At 44.0% G+C, this 16953-nt stretch overlaps 1 protein-coding gene across 2 annotated transcripts in view; it reads right to left on the bottom strand.

The window, feature by feature from the left end:
- The window catches only part of LOC132405325 (fibroblast growth factor receptor-like 1), a 147706-nt gene that overhangs the window by 69624 nt on the left and 61129 nt on the right, over positions 1 to 16953 (bottom strand). For both annotated transcript variants that reach the window (XM_059990037.1, XM_059990039.1), the window contains one exon: positions 3571 to 3843. In XM_059990037.1, coding sequence (XP_059846020.1) covers positions 3571 to 3843 — 273 coding nt within the window. The remainder of the gene's footprint in view (positions 1 to 3570; positions 3844 to 16953) is intronic.

Raw genomic sequence — 16953 nt, 5'->3', positions numbered from 1 at the left:
AAGTGACACGTCATAGGGAGAACACGCTGACGCAACACAGCGGAGGTCAGGCTGAAGCTGGTCACTGTCGCCATCACTCCCAGCACTGCTACAATGTCACTCATGCACCTCTGTACCTCTCACTAATCATGAAGCATAAAAGTGATGAAAATTAGAGCCAATTAATTTATGCAGATGGAATGCCGACAGATTAGTTGAACTACGGACAGCTTGCTGTGATAAGACGCACCCTCGGAAAACTCATCGCATGACTTAACAGCCCGCTACCCTGCCTTGAAAAGCAACCTTTCCCTGACCTCCCATGTGTTAATAACTAACAAGTGTAAATTCACACAGAAATCCAACAAAACTCTAACCACTTCCTGGAACTGCTACAACAGATGTAGGAGCAAGGATGTGATGCTGAGGCTTTATAATGCACTGCTGAGGCCTCACCTTGACTACTGTGAACAGTTCTGGGCCCCTCATCTTAGAAAAGATGTGCTGGTATTGGAGAGGGTCCAGAGGAGGTTCACAAGGATGATTCCAGGAATGAAAGGGGTATCATACGAGGAACGATGTCTCTGGGTCTGTACTCACTGGAACTCAGAAGGATGAGGGGGGATCTCATTGAAACCTTTTGAATGGAGATGTGGAAAGGATGTTTCCCATGTCCAGAACAAGAGAGCACAGACTCAGGATAGAGGGGCATCCATTCAAAACAGAGCTGCGGAGAAATTTCTTTAGCCAGAGGGTGGCGAAGTTGTGGAAATTGTTGCTACATGCAGCTGTGGAGCCCAGGTCATTGGGTGTGTTTAAGGCAGAGATTGGTAGGCTCTTGATTGGATACGGCATCAAAAGTTCCAGGGAGAAGGCTGGGAAATGGGATTGAGGAGGATGAGAATAAAGGATCAGCCATGATGGAATGGCGGAGCAGACTGGATGGGCCAGATGGCCTAATTTTGCTCCCATGTCTTATCGTCTAATGATCTTTCTTCCGGATTGCTCAGAGCAACGTGTGGGAGAATTATTATGAACTTTCCCCTCCCAGTTAATAAACCATCTGCTACTCAAAAAAAAGCAGAAGAAATTAGAAGTAGGAACAGGTCATCAGGTCTCCTAGGCCTGCTCCACTATTCAATATGATCAATGAGAGCCTTAGCTCCTTTTCTGCGTCATTTCTCCAAACCAATATTTCTTTTCAATTTGTCAGACATTTAGGCTACTAAATACCTCTAATGGCTCAGTTCCCAGCAGCGGCAAGGGCAGAAAGATCCAGAGAGTCACAACCCTCTGTGAGAGTGCAAATACAGCCCTTTACCAGGATGCTAATTTCATCTTCTCTTAGTCATTCCCTTTCATTTGTCCTTGAATTGTAGCCTGTCCTTTCCTCCAACAACTGTGGCAAAAAAAGATCCAGCAGCTGAACAGACAGGAGACACGGATCTAGGGGAATGCGTGAATGTGTTTAATTGTCATTCAACCATATACGTGTATACAATGAAATGAAACATCGTTCCTCTGGGGCCAAGGTGGAAAACACAGTGCATACAGTCACACAAAGCACACAGTGCAGTACAGTTACCACAGAACATACTGTCACAAAATAATATCAGCGCAAGCCCCTAAGTGGCACACTGAAGATTGATGTGCATGGGATGTTGTCCTGGAGCCATGTTTCTGCAAGACCAAGCATGCAGCAGCTCCTCATCTGGTCCTGGCTCGGCCACAGAGGAAAGCAATCCAGCTTGTCTTCCAGGGAGCGAGCACTGGAGGGCAGCACCGACAGGAGAGCCGGCCTGCAGGGGCTGGCCCCAAACCCAGCACTGTCGCTCCTCTTCTCTCTCTCACACTTTCTCTGCAGCCTCCTCCTACAACAGGCGACACCACAGTATGAGGGCCTGGTCCAGCAGTAACCCGAGGCCACACAGCTCCTCTGTCATCAGTTTCGCCATGAACTACTAGACCAGATACACAGCAGTTTGTCCAACAGGGTCTTGCGATCACAAAGACAAACATCTGAAGTAACCCATAAGCAACCAGGTAAGCAAAAAGTTCAACATGACTTCATGCCACTTTCGTTATGTCTTGAGGTGTTACAAGGATGGGAAAGAGTCTATAGTTGCATCTGCAAAGAGCTGGTCTGTGTCAGTGCTGCTGAGGTGGAAATGGCTGAAGGCTACCAGTTTCTAGGAGTAATTACTCCCCCCCTCCCCCAGTAACCTGTCCTAGTTCAGCCACATAGATGCTATGGCCAAGAAAACATACCTATGCCTCTGCTTTCTCAGAATGCTAAGTCGATTCGACGTGTTCCTAATGACCCTCACCACAGAAAGCTTCCTGTCTGGATGCATCACAGCTTAGCAAGGCAAAAGTTTCGCTCAAGAAATTGCAGCTAATTCTGAATGCAGCCCATTCAATTCTGAATGCCTTCCCTCCGTGGACTCTATCTGTACATTGGGAAAGCAGCCAACGTAATTAAAGTTCTCCCTCTTTCCATCAGGTGCACCCTGCACGGTTTGACTCAAGGGCAGCTTCTGGCCCACTCAGGAGCTCAGCCCTTGCATGATAAAGATGTACTTTGATCTCTTGATCTACCGAGATGTGGTCCTTCCACTTTATTTGTTCACCTACATTGCACTTCCTCAGTAATTGTAACACTATGTTTTGCATTCTTAAACATAAGAAATTCATATCAGCACACATAAAATGCTGGAGAAACTCAGCAGGTCAGGCAGCATCTACGGAAATGAAGAAGCAGATGACATTTTGGGCCTGGAACCTTCTTCAGGACTGAGTAGGAAGGGGGGAAGTTCCAGAGTAAAATGGTGGGGGGAGGGGAAGGAGGTTAGCTGGAAAGTGATGGGTGAAACCAGGTGGGTGGGAAAGGTCAATGGCTGGAGAAGAAGGAATCTGACAGGAGAGGAGAGTGAACCACAGAATAAAGGGGAGGAGGAGGGGACCCAGGGGGAAGTACTAGGCAGTTGAGAAGAAGTAAAAGGTCAGCATGAGGAACAGAGTGAGGGAGGGAGGGGAATTTTGATACTGAAAGGAGAAATTGATATTCATGCTATCAGGTTTGAGGGTACCAAGATGGAATATAAGGTGTTGCTCCTTCACCCTGAGGTTGGCTTCATCTTGGCACAAGAGGAAGCCATGGATTGACATGTCGGAACGGGAATGGGAGTGGGAATTAAAATGTTTGACCAGTGGGAAGTCCAGCTTGTAGCGGATGGAGCAGGGGTGCTTGATGAAGCGGTCCCCCAATTTACACCAGGTCTCACCAATGCAGAGGAGGCTGCATCGGGCATTTGCATTCTACTTCTTCTCTTCTGTATAAGCCTGACACACTTATATATGGAGGATGGTGTCCGAACAAAAACTTTTTACTGTATCTGGATTCATGCGACCGCATTAAACCAATTAGTTTTGTTCGAAGGCCCTTCAGTCGAAGGATTCGCAGGCATCACGGTACAAGTAGGGCATCACCTCCGATTTGTTAGGTGACCTGACAAGCGTTGCAGGTTTTCATACAACTGAAAAAGAATGACCTCGTCCAAGAGTAAGGGCAAAGGCCGCCTGTATACTTACTGATGATGATCAGGGTATAGTTGAGATGAATGCTGCCAAACCCATTAGTTGCTCTGCAGATGTAGACCCCTGCATCTTCCACTTCCACCTCCTTGATTTTGAGGCCCTGCTGAAGGACTCGGAACCTTGTCCAGCCGCTGTGAATGGTGCGACCATCTTTGATCCACATGGTGAGTGGCGGGGGATCGCCCTCCACTGGACAGGCTAACCTGACCGTGCGGCCCAGCTTCACCGGCTGCCGGCTCTGCACTTTCTTAGAAATCCTCGGAGGACCTGGGCACAGACAGAAAAGAGAGTCAACGGTGAGTGGTGGTGCAGATTAACTTAAAGTCACCAGAAAAACAGAGACAGTCAAATGGATGGTCAACGTTTAAGGAGAGGGACCCTGCACTGGAACTGGTGCAGTATATTGACCCTGAAACATGAATATTCCTTTGCCTCCACAAGAGTTGCCTGGCCTGCTGTGTTCCTCCAGCAGCTTGTATTGTGCTTTAGATCACAGCATCTGTAGTCACTCGTCCTTCAGAATGTGGGTGTGCGACCATTGTTTTTATGGTGAGACCTATGCCACTTGTCATAATGTTTAATTATTTCTTTCTGTTATCGATGAGTGGGTATACTTCACTGCTGAGGGGTGCATTTTGGACTGTTCTGAGGCATTGCAGCTCCTCTTCTGGAACCACTGGAACTGGATTTTCCAATGCACGGCTGCTACCAGACATTTAACAGGCAGCGTATTCAGAAGAGCGCATGGTAACATAGAGTGGACTAGGAAACAGTCTGAGCGAATGCCTTAAATGTGACACTTGAGGACGTCACTGGACTCACACACCTAGTTCTCAGAACTGCAAAGGTCGCACGTATCTCACCCTTACTATCCTGATAATTATTCACTTGCATCGAATGTGTGCAAAAAGGCTTCTTCCTTCCCGTGGATCTGAGGAGACCAGCACACAGGTGACACAGGATGTAGCAGTCAACCTCTGTCAGCCGAGTCCTTGCCACTTTAGGAGCTGTGGATGGTGAGTGCCCGGGGGGGGGGGGGGATTGATCAGAAGCAAGACTAAACCAATGTGGGCTGGAATGGTGGACTAGCAGAGGTTGATTGGGTGAATCTGTTCGAAGGGAAAGGAATGAATAGGAAGTGGGAGATTGTTGAGGGTGTGAGATCAGCTGTCCAGGTGCAGTATGGAGGGTGAACCTGGAAAATTGCTCTGGCAAAGAAAAAGAAAGAAGCATACATTAATTTAGGAGGTCAGGGATGGGTGACTACAAAAAGATTAAGAATACTCCTGGGAGGGAAATCAGGAGGGCAAAGAAAGGATATAGAATGGATGTAGCAGATAAGGTTAAGGAAAATCCCAAGCTGTTCGATAGGTATATTCAGGGTAAAAAGTTAGCTAAGGAGAACAATACAGATCAATGGGGTGACTGTGTCACATGAGATGAGAGGGACTTTTAAAGGATATTTCTCTTCGTTGTTTACTGAGGAGCAAATCAGCGTTGTCCAAGAGATAAGGGAAAGAAGTGGAGATGTTCAGTTGATATTTGTGTTATGGAGAAGGAGGTATGTTCTCAGCAAAACAAAAAAGCTGCTCTTTAACTTCAGGAAGGGAGATGGTACAGGCTCTAGTTTACATCATTGGTGCTGAGGTCTAGATGATTTAGACCTTCAATTTCCAAGGAGTGAACACCACCTATAGCTTGTCCTGGTCCAACCACATTGACACCATGACCAAGAGAGGTCACCAGTGCTTCTGCTTTCTCTGCATGCAAAAGAAATTGGCACATCCCCTTTGATCCTTGCTAATTTTTGGAGATGTCAGGGGTAAGTTTTTTACTCAGAGAGTGGTGAGTGTGTGGAATGGACTATCAGCAATGGTGGTGGAGGCGGAAATGATAGGTTCTTTCAAGAGGATCCTGGACAGGTATATGGAGCTTAGCAAATTAGAGGGTTATGGGTAACCCTAGGTAATTTCTAAGGTAAGGACATATTTGGCACAGCTTTGTGGGCCGAAGGACCTGTATTGTGTTGTAGATTTTCTATGTTTCTAATTTTTATCATTCCACCAGAGATAAGATCCTGTTTGAATGCATCACAGCTTGGTATAGCAATTGCTCTGCCCATGACCACAAGAAACTGCAGAGAGTTTTGGTCACAGCACAGTATGTCACAGAAACTAGCCTCCCTCCACAGACTCTGTCTATAGTTCTCACTGTTTCAGTAAAACAGCCAGCGGAATAAAAGATCCCAGCCAACCAGATCATTCTCTCTTCTCCCCGTTCCCATTGGGCAGAAGACACAAAAGCCTGAAAGCACATATCACCAAGCTCAAGAACAGCTATTATAAACTATTGAATGTTTCCCTAAGATGATAAGATAGACTTTTGACTTTGGAACCTGCCTCATTGTGACATTACAACTACTGCCCAGCTGCACGGCATATTTGCTGTCTTGTAACACTTCATTCTGCACTCGATTATTATTATACCTAGTACAACCTTAACACACCATTGTAATGAATGGATCTGTATGGACATTATGCAAGCTTTTAATTCTTGGACTTTGTTGGAAGCTAGAGAAGACCCTTACGGAGATATTTACTACATTGTTAGCCACTGGTGACGTTCCCGAAAACTGGGAAGTGTGTAATGTTGTTCTGTTGTTTAGTATGAGGGCAGGTACAGACTAGGGAACTACAGTCAGCCTTACAAAGGTAGTGGTGAAATTACTAGAGGGAACTTAAGGGACAGGATCTATCAGTATTTGGATAGACAGTCTGATTAGGAGGAGTCAGCATGACTTTGTGTGTGGAAAGCTTAACAAAGACTTTTTATTTTCTTGAAGAGGTAACCAAATAGGTATTTGAGGGTAGGGCAGTAATTATTTTCTATGTTGACTTTAGCAAGTCCTTCAGCCTGCATAGTAGGCTGGTCTACAAGATTAGGTCCCATGGAGTCTGGGGAGATGTAGTTAGGTGTATGAAGAATTGTCTCGGTGGTAGGAAATAGAGGATGGTGTTTGAAGATTGCTTCTTGGAGTAGAGGTTGCTGATTGGAGCTGTGCTACAAAGTATGGTAGTGGGACCCTTGTTACTCATTATATATGAATGATTTAGATGCAAACGTACAAAGCTCGATCAGTAAGTTATCAGATAACACAAATGAGTGGGAGTTATTGATAGTGAGAAACGTTATCATAGATTACAAGGGAATCTTTATCAGTTAGGGAAGTGGGCCAAGATGGATCTCAATACAGATAAGTGTGATGTGATGCACTTTGGAAAGTCAAACCAGCGTAGGATTTATACTATGAATGGTAAGGCACCAGGGATTGTGACAAACAGAGCCTACAAGTACAGGCATATAGTTTGTTGAAATGGTGTTGCACTTCTACAGGGTGGCAAACAGTGCATTGGGCACACAAGTGTTTGTCAGTCAGGGCAGTGACAATAGGGGTTGGGACATTATCTTGTAGTTGTGCAAGTCATTGGTGAGGCTGCACTTGGAGTACTGTCCAACAGTCACTCTGTTAGCGAGCAATATGGTTAAACTGGAAAAGAACAGAAAAGATTAATGAGGATATTGCCAGGAATCATTATTGGAGGAGATTGGCCAGGCCTCGCTTTTATTTCTTGGAGGGTACAACAATGAAGTTTGATCTAGATGTTTAGAAGAGGGACAACTGTACAGAAATGTTTAAATTTCTAAGAGGCATTGGCGAGATCGATGGCAACAGATCAAATTACCCCGGGATGGTGGAGTCCAAAACTAAGGTTGAGAGGGGAAAGATTTAAATGGGATATGAGGGTGGCACTCTTTTTTACACAGAGGGTGGTACAAAGGGTGCCTTTACATTTTGGGCTTCTTCTCGTCGTCACTCAAACGCTTTGAAAGCTTCCCAGCCTAAACGAGGAGGAAGGTGTACATGTGAAGGCACAGAAGGCTTAACAGTCAGACGAGGAGTGCACACAATCTATCATCGTTTATCTTCTCATGATAGTGCTTCTAACGGAAATTCATAGATCAGTAGCAAATATTGTAGACCAAAACTCTCTGACTGAGGTTCTTCTTCGTAATGGGGGTTGATCACAGTTCTAGCTCACCGCATCACCTGGTTTCACTCTGGGCCAATAAGCACTGTCTGCTTTTGGATTTAATTGGGGGTGAAAGGCCAGGATTCACACATGAATATGACCACCCACCCAATTCCATTCCTTGAAGAGGAAAGAAAACGGCAGTTTTTAGCACAACAGTGATACATTATCCCAGATCATAAAGTGCTTCTCACAGCATTTGCTGTGCCAACCGTTCATACACACTCTTTATTTATTCAGCAGGGCAAAGGTTAACAGAAAGTGAAAACACCACGTGATGTTTTACTGAAATGGATTTCAGCTTCAGGTCTGTGTTTCTTGGAAGAGGTGGTGCCCGCACCCTTCCTGTCCTATGCTTCATTCCTTGCGTTCCCGGTTCTGGCTTTCCTTCCCTGGAGATGCTTCTGCTGCGTTTATGTTGGAATGTTCCCGTGGCAAAGTCCTGGCAAGTGTGTACTTTGGAAGCTTCTGCAACAGCACATCTATTTAAATAATTTCCTGTTGTGTGACCAGCTTATTCCAAACAGCAACCTTTTATTTTCACTTGAGTTGTGAATGAGGTATTTGAGATGATGGCTTGTTAATGAATGAGCAAGTTTGTTTGCAGGGCACAGGGCAACATTGGGAGCAAAGTAAATTCCAGGACTTTATGATCATCACTGTCATTTTTGCTTTCCACATTTCAGTTCCCTCCTTTCCCCACACTACACTGATTATTTATGCTTGCATTGGTACCAGTGCTTCTATAATTCCTTATTCAATCTGCATTTCCCACTGTGTCATTAGGAACTGATTGACTGTGATGGGCATCACAATTGAGGTTCATAGTCCTCCTCCCTGAAAATCAACTCAGACTCCCCAGGTTGCCCTGTCATGGTCAAAGATTTATCTTCAATAATTACCCTCTTGATATTTAAAAGGCATTTGGATAAACAAATACTTTTACTGACAAAACAACTATTGCTGGCAGATTTTCAGATAGTGATGAGAGGGTGCACAGGAGTGAGACTTATCAGCTGGTTGAGTGGTATTGCAGCAGCAACCTTGTACTCAGCTTCAGTAAGACCAAAGAGCTGATTGTGGACTTCAGAAAGGGTAAGACGAGGGAACACACACCAGTCCTCATCGAGGGATCAGAAATGGAAAGAGTGAGCAATTTCAAGTTCCTGAGTGTCAATATGTCTGAGGACAGATTCTGGACTCAACGTATCGATGTAGCTAAAAAGAAGGCATGATAGTGGCTATGTGTGGTGAACTACACATACCTGTCTGGACACGCCCCCCCCCCCCCCCCCGGCTGACTGCTCCTGTGGCTCCTCCCACAGACCATGGCTCCTCCCACGGACCCCGGTATAAAGGCGATTGGAGGCACAGCCCCGGCCTCAGTCTCCAGGATGTAGTGTGGTGGTCACTTGCTGCTTGTTCTTTCTGCCAGCCAATAAAAGCCTATATCTCGCCTCACATCTCCGAGAGTTATTGATGGTGCATCACTATGTTTCATTAGGAGTTTGAGGAGATAGAAACATAGAAAACCTACAGCACAATACAGGCCCTTCGGCCCACAATACTGTGCTGAACATGTACTTACTTTAGAAATTACCTAGGGTTACCCACAGCCCTCTATTTTTCTAAGCTCCATAAGATTTGGTATGTCACTAAAGACTCTAGCAAATTTTTACAGATGTACCATAGAGAGCATTTTAACTGGCTGCATTAACATCTAGTATTGGGTGGGAGATTTACTACACAGGATCAAAATAAGCTCCAGAGAGTTGTGAACTCAGACAGCATCATAACGGGCAATTGCCTTCGTAGTGTCCAGGACATCTTCAAGGAGCAATGCCTCAAAATGGTGTCATCCATCATTAAGGACCTCCATCACCCAGGTCATGCCTTGTTCTCATCACTACCATCAGGAAGGAGGTACAGGAGATTGAAGGCACACACTCAACGATTCAGGAACAGCTTCTTCCCCTCTGTCATCTGATTTCTGAGCGGGCATCAAACCCATGAGTACTACCTTACTACTTTTTTATTTCCACTTTTCCACTGCTTATTTAATTTAACTATTTTATATACATTCTTACTGTAACTCATGCTTTTCTATCATTTAACATTGCATTGTACTACTGCAGCAAAGACAACAAATTTCAGGACACATGACGGTGATATTAAGCCTGAATCTGATTCGGAGGTATATGGATAGGAACGGTTTAGAAGGCCCAGACACAGGCACTTGGGGTTAGCTTAGGCAGGGACCTTGGTCGGCATAGGCAGTGGGCTAAGAGGCCTCTTCCAGTGCGGTGTAACTGTGTGACTCTCCACCCTTTTCTTGCTGATGCAACAACGATCTCAACAGCAGCAAGATATAACAAAGGTTGACAAACTCAGCACGGACAATTTATACTTTTACAGCCCTCCTCGTGCTCAGGGTCTCAAAAAAGCTCCAGAGTGTCAAGGAAACAGGGGTCAGAGATAGAGTACAAGGAAATTACAAGGAGACTTTATAAAACAATTCTTGAGAGGTGCAGGAGAGATTTAATAACAAGATCCCAGGGGCTTTAATTATCTGTCTTGACTGGAGAAGCTGAGATTGTTTTCATTATAAGGGAGGAAGCTGTAATATAGAAAAAAATTGTATTTCCATTTGTGGAAGGTCCAAGAACCAAGGGGCCATACAATGAAGTTCATAGAGTCACAGAGGCCCTTGATGGAAAAAGGGCTTTCAGCCCACTGGTCGGTGCTGACCATCAACCATCTATTTAAACTAATTCTACCCTAACTTGTTCTATTATTTAGAACAGTAGTGTAGGAACATGCCATTTGGTTCATGATAATGTGCTGAACTAATTAAGTTAATGAAACTCATTCCCTTCTGTCATCCATATCCCTCAATGTTATTCTCCCCACATTCCATGAATTTCTTCCAGGGCTTTATTTCTCACCAGTACTCTAAGGAACAATTCACAGTGGCCAAGTAAGCTACCAACTCACACATTTCTGTGATGCAGGAGGATCATGAGGACTCCATACAGACAGCATCTGAGGTCAGGATTGAGCCCTGGTTTGCGGAGCAGTGAGGCAGTGCATCCACTAGGTGCGAGAGGGCCAGAAGTATCACTGGAGAAACATTTTTCATAGCGAACGTTTAGGGTCTGGAATGCACTGCCAGAGTCTTGGAGACTGACTCAACTGAGCTGGATAACTATCTGAAAGGATATAATTTGCAGAGCTGTAGGGAGAGCACGAGGGAGTAGGGCTGTCAGGATTTTTCTTGCTTAGATCTGGTATGGAATGAATGGGACAAACAGCCTCCTTCCATGCTGCAATCATTTTGTACTTCTGTGAGAAAGAATTCTATGGAATAACTAGGGGAGTGGTGTTGGAGTAATGGAACTGAAAGCAGATTTGGCCAAATACAAGAGATTTTTTGAGTAACTTTTTGGAACAGGAAGGGAGATGACAAGGTTTAAAAAAATATGAGATGGAGCTCCAGACAGGAGACTTACAGTAATGGATAAACAACTTGGTGACGTCTACAGCAGAAAATGCATGGACCAAGACAACCAAGGTGGGAAATAAAATTTTTTATTTCTTTAAATAATGTTTCTTCTTCCTAATGTGGGTTGTATTGTTTGGGAAATGGTAAAAAATAAAAAATTCAATTAAAGTGAAAAAGAACTAATAAAACAAAGATCTTACTTAGAATTCTTCCTTCTGCCAGCTCCTTATTTAAGATTATTTATTTCTACAGTCTGAACTGATAAATATGCTTCTAATCCAAGTATAATTTCTACAAAATCCTAGAATGGAATTATGACCTATCAAATTATTTCCACTTTTTTTCAGATGATTTAGGACCTTCAGGCCAGGCATAATACTTGGAACCATTATCCCAATCCAATGAAAATATTTCTCCTTATTCTTCATATTTTTAGATTTTCTTTGAGGCCGAATATTGGGAGCTTGCTGCCTCCATGGGCGGCATGGCAGTGCAGCTAACAGAGCTGCTGTCTCACAACTCCAGTGACCTGAGTTCAAGCCTGACCACCAGTGTTGCCAACGTGGATTTTTCACATTCTCCCTGTGGCCGTGTGGTTTCCTCTGAGAGCTCCAGTTCCCTTCCACATCCCGAGGGCTGGTATAAATGGCCACTGTACATTGTCCCAAGAATACAGTGTGGATATGGAGGGGGTGTTCATTTGATAGCATGATGGAAAGAACAGAACAGATAAGGATTGGATTGGTGTAAACATGGGTGTGTGATTGTCATTGTGGACTTGGCAGAACAAAGGACCTGTTTCCATAATGTATGACTCCATAATTCTCTAATTAGCTGACCCAAGTCTCCAACTTCATTCTCACCTCTCTCATGTCCTCAAGACTCACCCCAGTAGCACAGAGAACAGAACATTAAACACCCTCATGCTCAACTATAGCCTGGGGTTTTTGACCTCTACTCATTTCTAGCCTCTCCTGGTCTTAGTTGCCCCACCAATGGTAACTCTGCCTTCAGTTGTCCAAACAAATCCTCAGTGGCCAGAAGTTCACACTGAATGATAAAGCTGAATGTGTTATTTTGTGTACATGAACTATGTTGTGCACCTCGCTACAGAGGAATATTGTTTGTTTGGTGGTATACATGTGTACAGTTGAATGACAATAAACTGAAGTTGGATTTGAACTTTGCTTCCAAGCTTCTTTTTCAAAGCAATGCCTGGTACATATTGGATTTAGTGCTACCGACTGGGGACATTGTCGAATTTCCTCCCAAAATCTCTCAACTTTTTCTCTTCTCTTCAATATTATTTCTTCACGTGAATTTTTGTTTCAACATCACCTGAGTGGCTCAATGTTGAATCACATAAGAGAGTGGCAATGGTGGTTCCCGGGATTTAGGTTCAATCCTGACGTCTGGCACCACCTGTGTGGAGTTTGCACATTCTCCCTGTAAGTGTGTGAACCAGTTCTGCATCCACTACACCACATCTCAATGTTAGGCTAGTTGGTATATTAATTGGCTACTTTAATTTGTTCACAATGCAGGTGGGTGGTGGAAGAATCAGGGTATTTTAGAAGGGCATGTGAAGAAGAATATGTTAGAGGGAATTAGGTGGTGGAATGGGGTGGATGGGATTATTCTGAGAGCTAATGTATATTTGATGGCCTGGATGGCCTCCTATGTTGTAAGAAAATATCTGATAACCACTTGTATCAAGTCTCTTTTAAATACAGCACTGCTCAAATATTGGAATTTACTCAAGTTTTGGTGCACCAAATGGGTTAAATCTGTAGCATCAACACCCATTTGGTTTTCCTTTGAAAAAGTTGCAAAAATGGCCAAAACTCCTGTAAGGAATTGTTTGGCTGTTTTGCATGTAGAATCATGTTAAAACAGGACTCCTGCAGTTCCCAAGGATACCTTATCCAATTGCACACATCTGCAGACACCTTGCTCAGCTCATTTCTGGGTCTGGAAGCTGATACAGTGATGGAACCAATTGTTGCACTGCATACTGGTTCAGCACATTGATACTCCCCTCACCCACTCATGAGGGCATCTATTCTCCTCCCATTATAGCCTTTCAGGCAACACATTCACACACTCTGCAAAGCTAGCTCCTACACTTGGCCCTGGGCTGCTGTCTGAAGCAGGACCCTTCAGGGCAAGAGTTTCACATTCATCATTTACATCATCTGTGGGGCCTCTGGGTGAGAAGGAGCAATCTTCTGGCAGCCAGAGAGCAGCCCTATGGGACAGGTTTAGATTGCATAGATTCGTAGGCCTGTAGCCCAACATTTTTGCCCAAAGTGCCCATGTACGTGACAAAGTTGCTCTTATAGCCTATTTCCATTTGCCAATATCTGGCCCAAACTCCTTTCCTATCAATGTAAATGTTCAAGTAACTTATCCACATTGTAATTATATCATCTCTACCACTTGCCCAGGTAGTTTATACCATAGCCTCTGTGAAAAAAATTGTTGCCTCAGGTCCACTCTTTCCTCCACTCAGTTTAAACCCAAGTCCTCTAGTTTTCACATCCCCGTACCCTGGAAAATGGACTGCGATTATCTATCATATCCATGTACCTCATAATTTTCTAAATCTATATAAAGTCAACCTCCAGTTTCCTTTGTTCCAGAGGAGAGTCCTAGCCTACCCAATTACTCCTCTTCTAACTCAAACCTTTCAACACAGGCAAGGCTCCCATGAATATGTTTGTGTCCTCTCTGGCTTAATCACATCCTTCATATTGCATGGTGACCAGAGCTGCACGTTATACATAACACCAGCAATTTGTACAACTGTAGAAGGACATCCTATGTTCAATGTCTTGGCTGATGAAGGCAAGCATACCACACACCTTCTTCACTCCTCAGTCTCTCTCTGAACTAGGTATTTGTACCCGGAGCCCACTCACCTAACAACAGCATGAATTAATGGGAGCACATGCAGGCAACCCACGTGATCACAGGGAGCACATGCAGACTCCACACAGACACCAGCCACGGTCAAACTTGAACTCAGGAGGTGATAGCAGGGGGGCAGCAGCAGCACTCCGATAGTTGCACCACTGTAAGAATATTGTCCAAAGGCTTTTGTATATTATTGGTTACTTAAAAACAAACAAGTGGCTTCAATGTTTAGATATATGTAAATACAAGTTGTTGATAAACCCTTCTTCTTGTTTAGCGTGTATCCGAGCTTCTGTAAACCCTTTAGGATCTATGTATTAATCTCGTCTCTTTCTTCTGGATGGATGGTGCTTGTGACATCAAGTCTACACGCAGTAAAGGCCTGAGTGAGCAAAGGCTTAAGTTAGACAATGATAAACAAAGAGAAGGCAAAAAAAGGTGGAATTTAAAGAATAAAAAAAAATATCAGCTAAGAAGTATGAGAGAGATCAAGGAAAACAGGCAAAGGAAGCTAAAAATAATGCAGGAGGAATAGAGACATAGACAGTGAATGTAACTGGCTGTTGACAAGTTGAACAGATATTAAATTCTGAAAGGTGGGCCCAATATTCTTGTCAAGACTTTATCAAAATCATTTGTGGGATGAGGCTATTGTTGGGAAGCTGTTGTCCTTCCCTAAGATCCCCCTGATGGTGGTTACCCACCATCTTGAACCTGTGTGATCTGTGTAATGCAAATTGATCGGGAGTTCTCAGTGATGAGGAAATCAGGGTGCAGTCACAGGAAGAACGTGCAAACGCCATGTAGACAGCATTCTAGGTCAGAATCACACCTGGGTTTCTGGGCTACATTAACTGTTGCTCCACTGCGCAGTCCCTAAGTTGTCAGAGATGATAAGGGTCAAAAGGTGGAAGAGAAGCATCCTCGACGACTGGCTGCGGTGTAATGATGGCACGTGGTGCAGCCACGGGGGGGGGGGGGGCAAATGTGATGGGTCACACACAAAGTGCTGGAGGAACTCAGCAAATCGGGCAGCATCTATGGAGGGAAATAAACAGTCGTTGTGTCAGGTCAAGACCTTGCACCTGGTTTGGAAAGGAAAGAAAGAATACAACACATTGACTGTTTACTTCTCTCCATAGATGCTGCCTGACTTGCTGAGTTCCTCCAGGATTTTATGAGTGTGTTTCAAGATTTGAGGCATCTATAGAATCTGGAGGCTGTGAACATTTAGGTGCTGTCACTGGCTGTCATTGTAGGGCCAGCTTTATTATAAGTGGTGCCTAACCTCTTGTTCCTTCTCAGACATGCACGGATCTAGACAACTGGACTTCATTGCACTGGTGGAAAGCATTTGGGAGGTGAGTCGTCAATACAAAATAAAACAGTTTTCCACTTGTTTGTGTGACCATCATGTTTATGTGACAGGTCCAGTTAAATATTTGGACAATAGTGACTCCATGAGCAGTTCAGCGATGGTAAGGCTTTTTGACTGCCCTGGAAAAGTCTTTGTCCTGAACCTTCGTGGCACAAATGTTATTTGCCACTTATCAGCTCTAGCTGGAACATTCTGCAGAACGTTGTTAGATGTGGGCATAGACTACCTTCCTAGCTGATGAGAATCCATTGTCTCTCAGCACTGCAATCATTAGAGAACACCGTAAGGGGTAGGTTGGTGATGAGTGAGCTGGAAATAGTTGGATTTGTAATACTGCTCTGAGGAATGCCTGCTGTGAAACTCCTGCTAAGCTGAGGTGTCCAGCCACCATCGACTATAATCACCTTCTTTCATCCTATTTGTGAAAAACTTTTCCCTTCGATTCCCAATTACTTCAATTTTTACCAGAGGACCTTAATCCCACTCCAAACAAAACATGGCTTTAATGACAAGAGCCGGCTCTCGTACCACACTCTGGAATACAGTTCTTTTGTCAAGGTTGTACCTGCACTATAACAAGGTATATAACCAATGGTCTTGCTGGGATCCCAGCTGAGAATTGGCAAGTTGGTTATTGATCAGATGTCTGATGAAGCTGTTCACCACTTCTTAGTGATTGAAAGTGGCAGAGAAGCAGCTAGCTAGATGTTTATGGACAGGACAATTTTCTGCTGGTTCAGTAGCTGTACTGTAACTGCTTGTCTCGATCTTTAGCAGGACACAGAGTCTGTTGTCAGCTCCATAACCTTAGCTGTGTAATTAAAGTCCAGTGTTAATTGTTGGAGCTTGGGAGGATGTCAAGATGGATCATCACTCTGGGTGGTGACACTAACATAGCTTGTTCTCATTTGCTGTATTCTAGGACCAGCACGATCATGGCATCCCGTCTTCATATAATCTGTTTAAACATTCACCACTGTGAGAGTCTGAACTCTACTGGAGTGCTGAGCATTGATCACAGAGTTATAATGAAAGATGTCCTAGGATATGCATCTTTGTTATTCTAAATATACCCTAGAGCATGGTTTAAAAACTATAACTACAGGAACCTTTATCATTTATAATGTATATTGTCAATTTCTTTGTTCTGCCAAATAAAGACATCTGGACTTATAGTCCACTTACAGTACTCATTCTATATATTTATTTTAGCTTTTCAAGTTAAACTTAACCAAACAACAATACATTTTCCTGTCCAAAGGGGGTGGCCAGTGACATGCAAACCAGTTCAATATCTGCAATTGAATACCTTTCCTAACAGGCTACTGTACATTCTTGTGGGTAGAAAAGTAGAGGGGAGGTTAAACAGCCCGACTTTAGAAACCACATTTTACAACTGTGGCCCCAGTCTCCAGATTGAGGATCACCAAGTTAGTTTGCAAGAATTCTGGGCCAATAATTGACAGGAATGCTGCAGATTGTGTCTGAAG

This window comes from Hypanus sabinus, chromosome 15 (assembly GCF_030144855.1).
Source record: "Hypanus sabinus isolate sHypSab1 chromosome 15, sHypSab1.hap1, whole genome shotgun sequence".
NCBI classification, from domain to species: Eukaryota; Metazoa; Chordata; class Chondrichthyes; order Myliobatiformes; family Dasyatidae; genus Hypanus; species Hypanus sabinus.
Note: the sequence above shows the minus strand (reverse complement) of the source record. Positions and strands in the feature narration are given on the sequence as shown.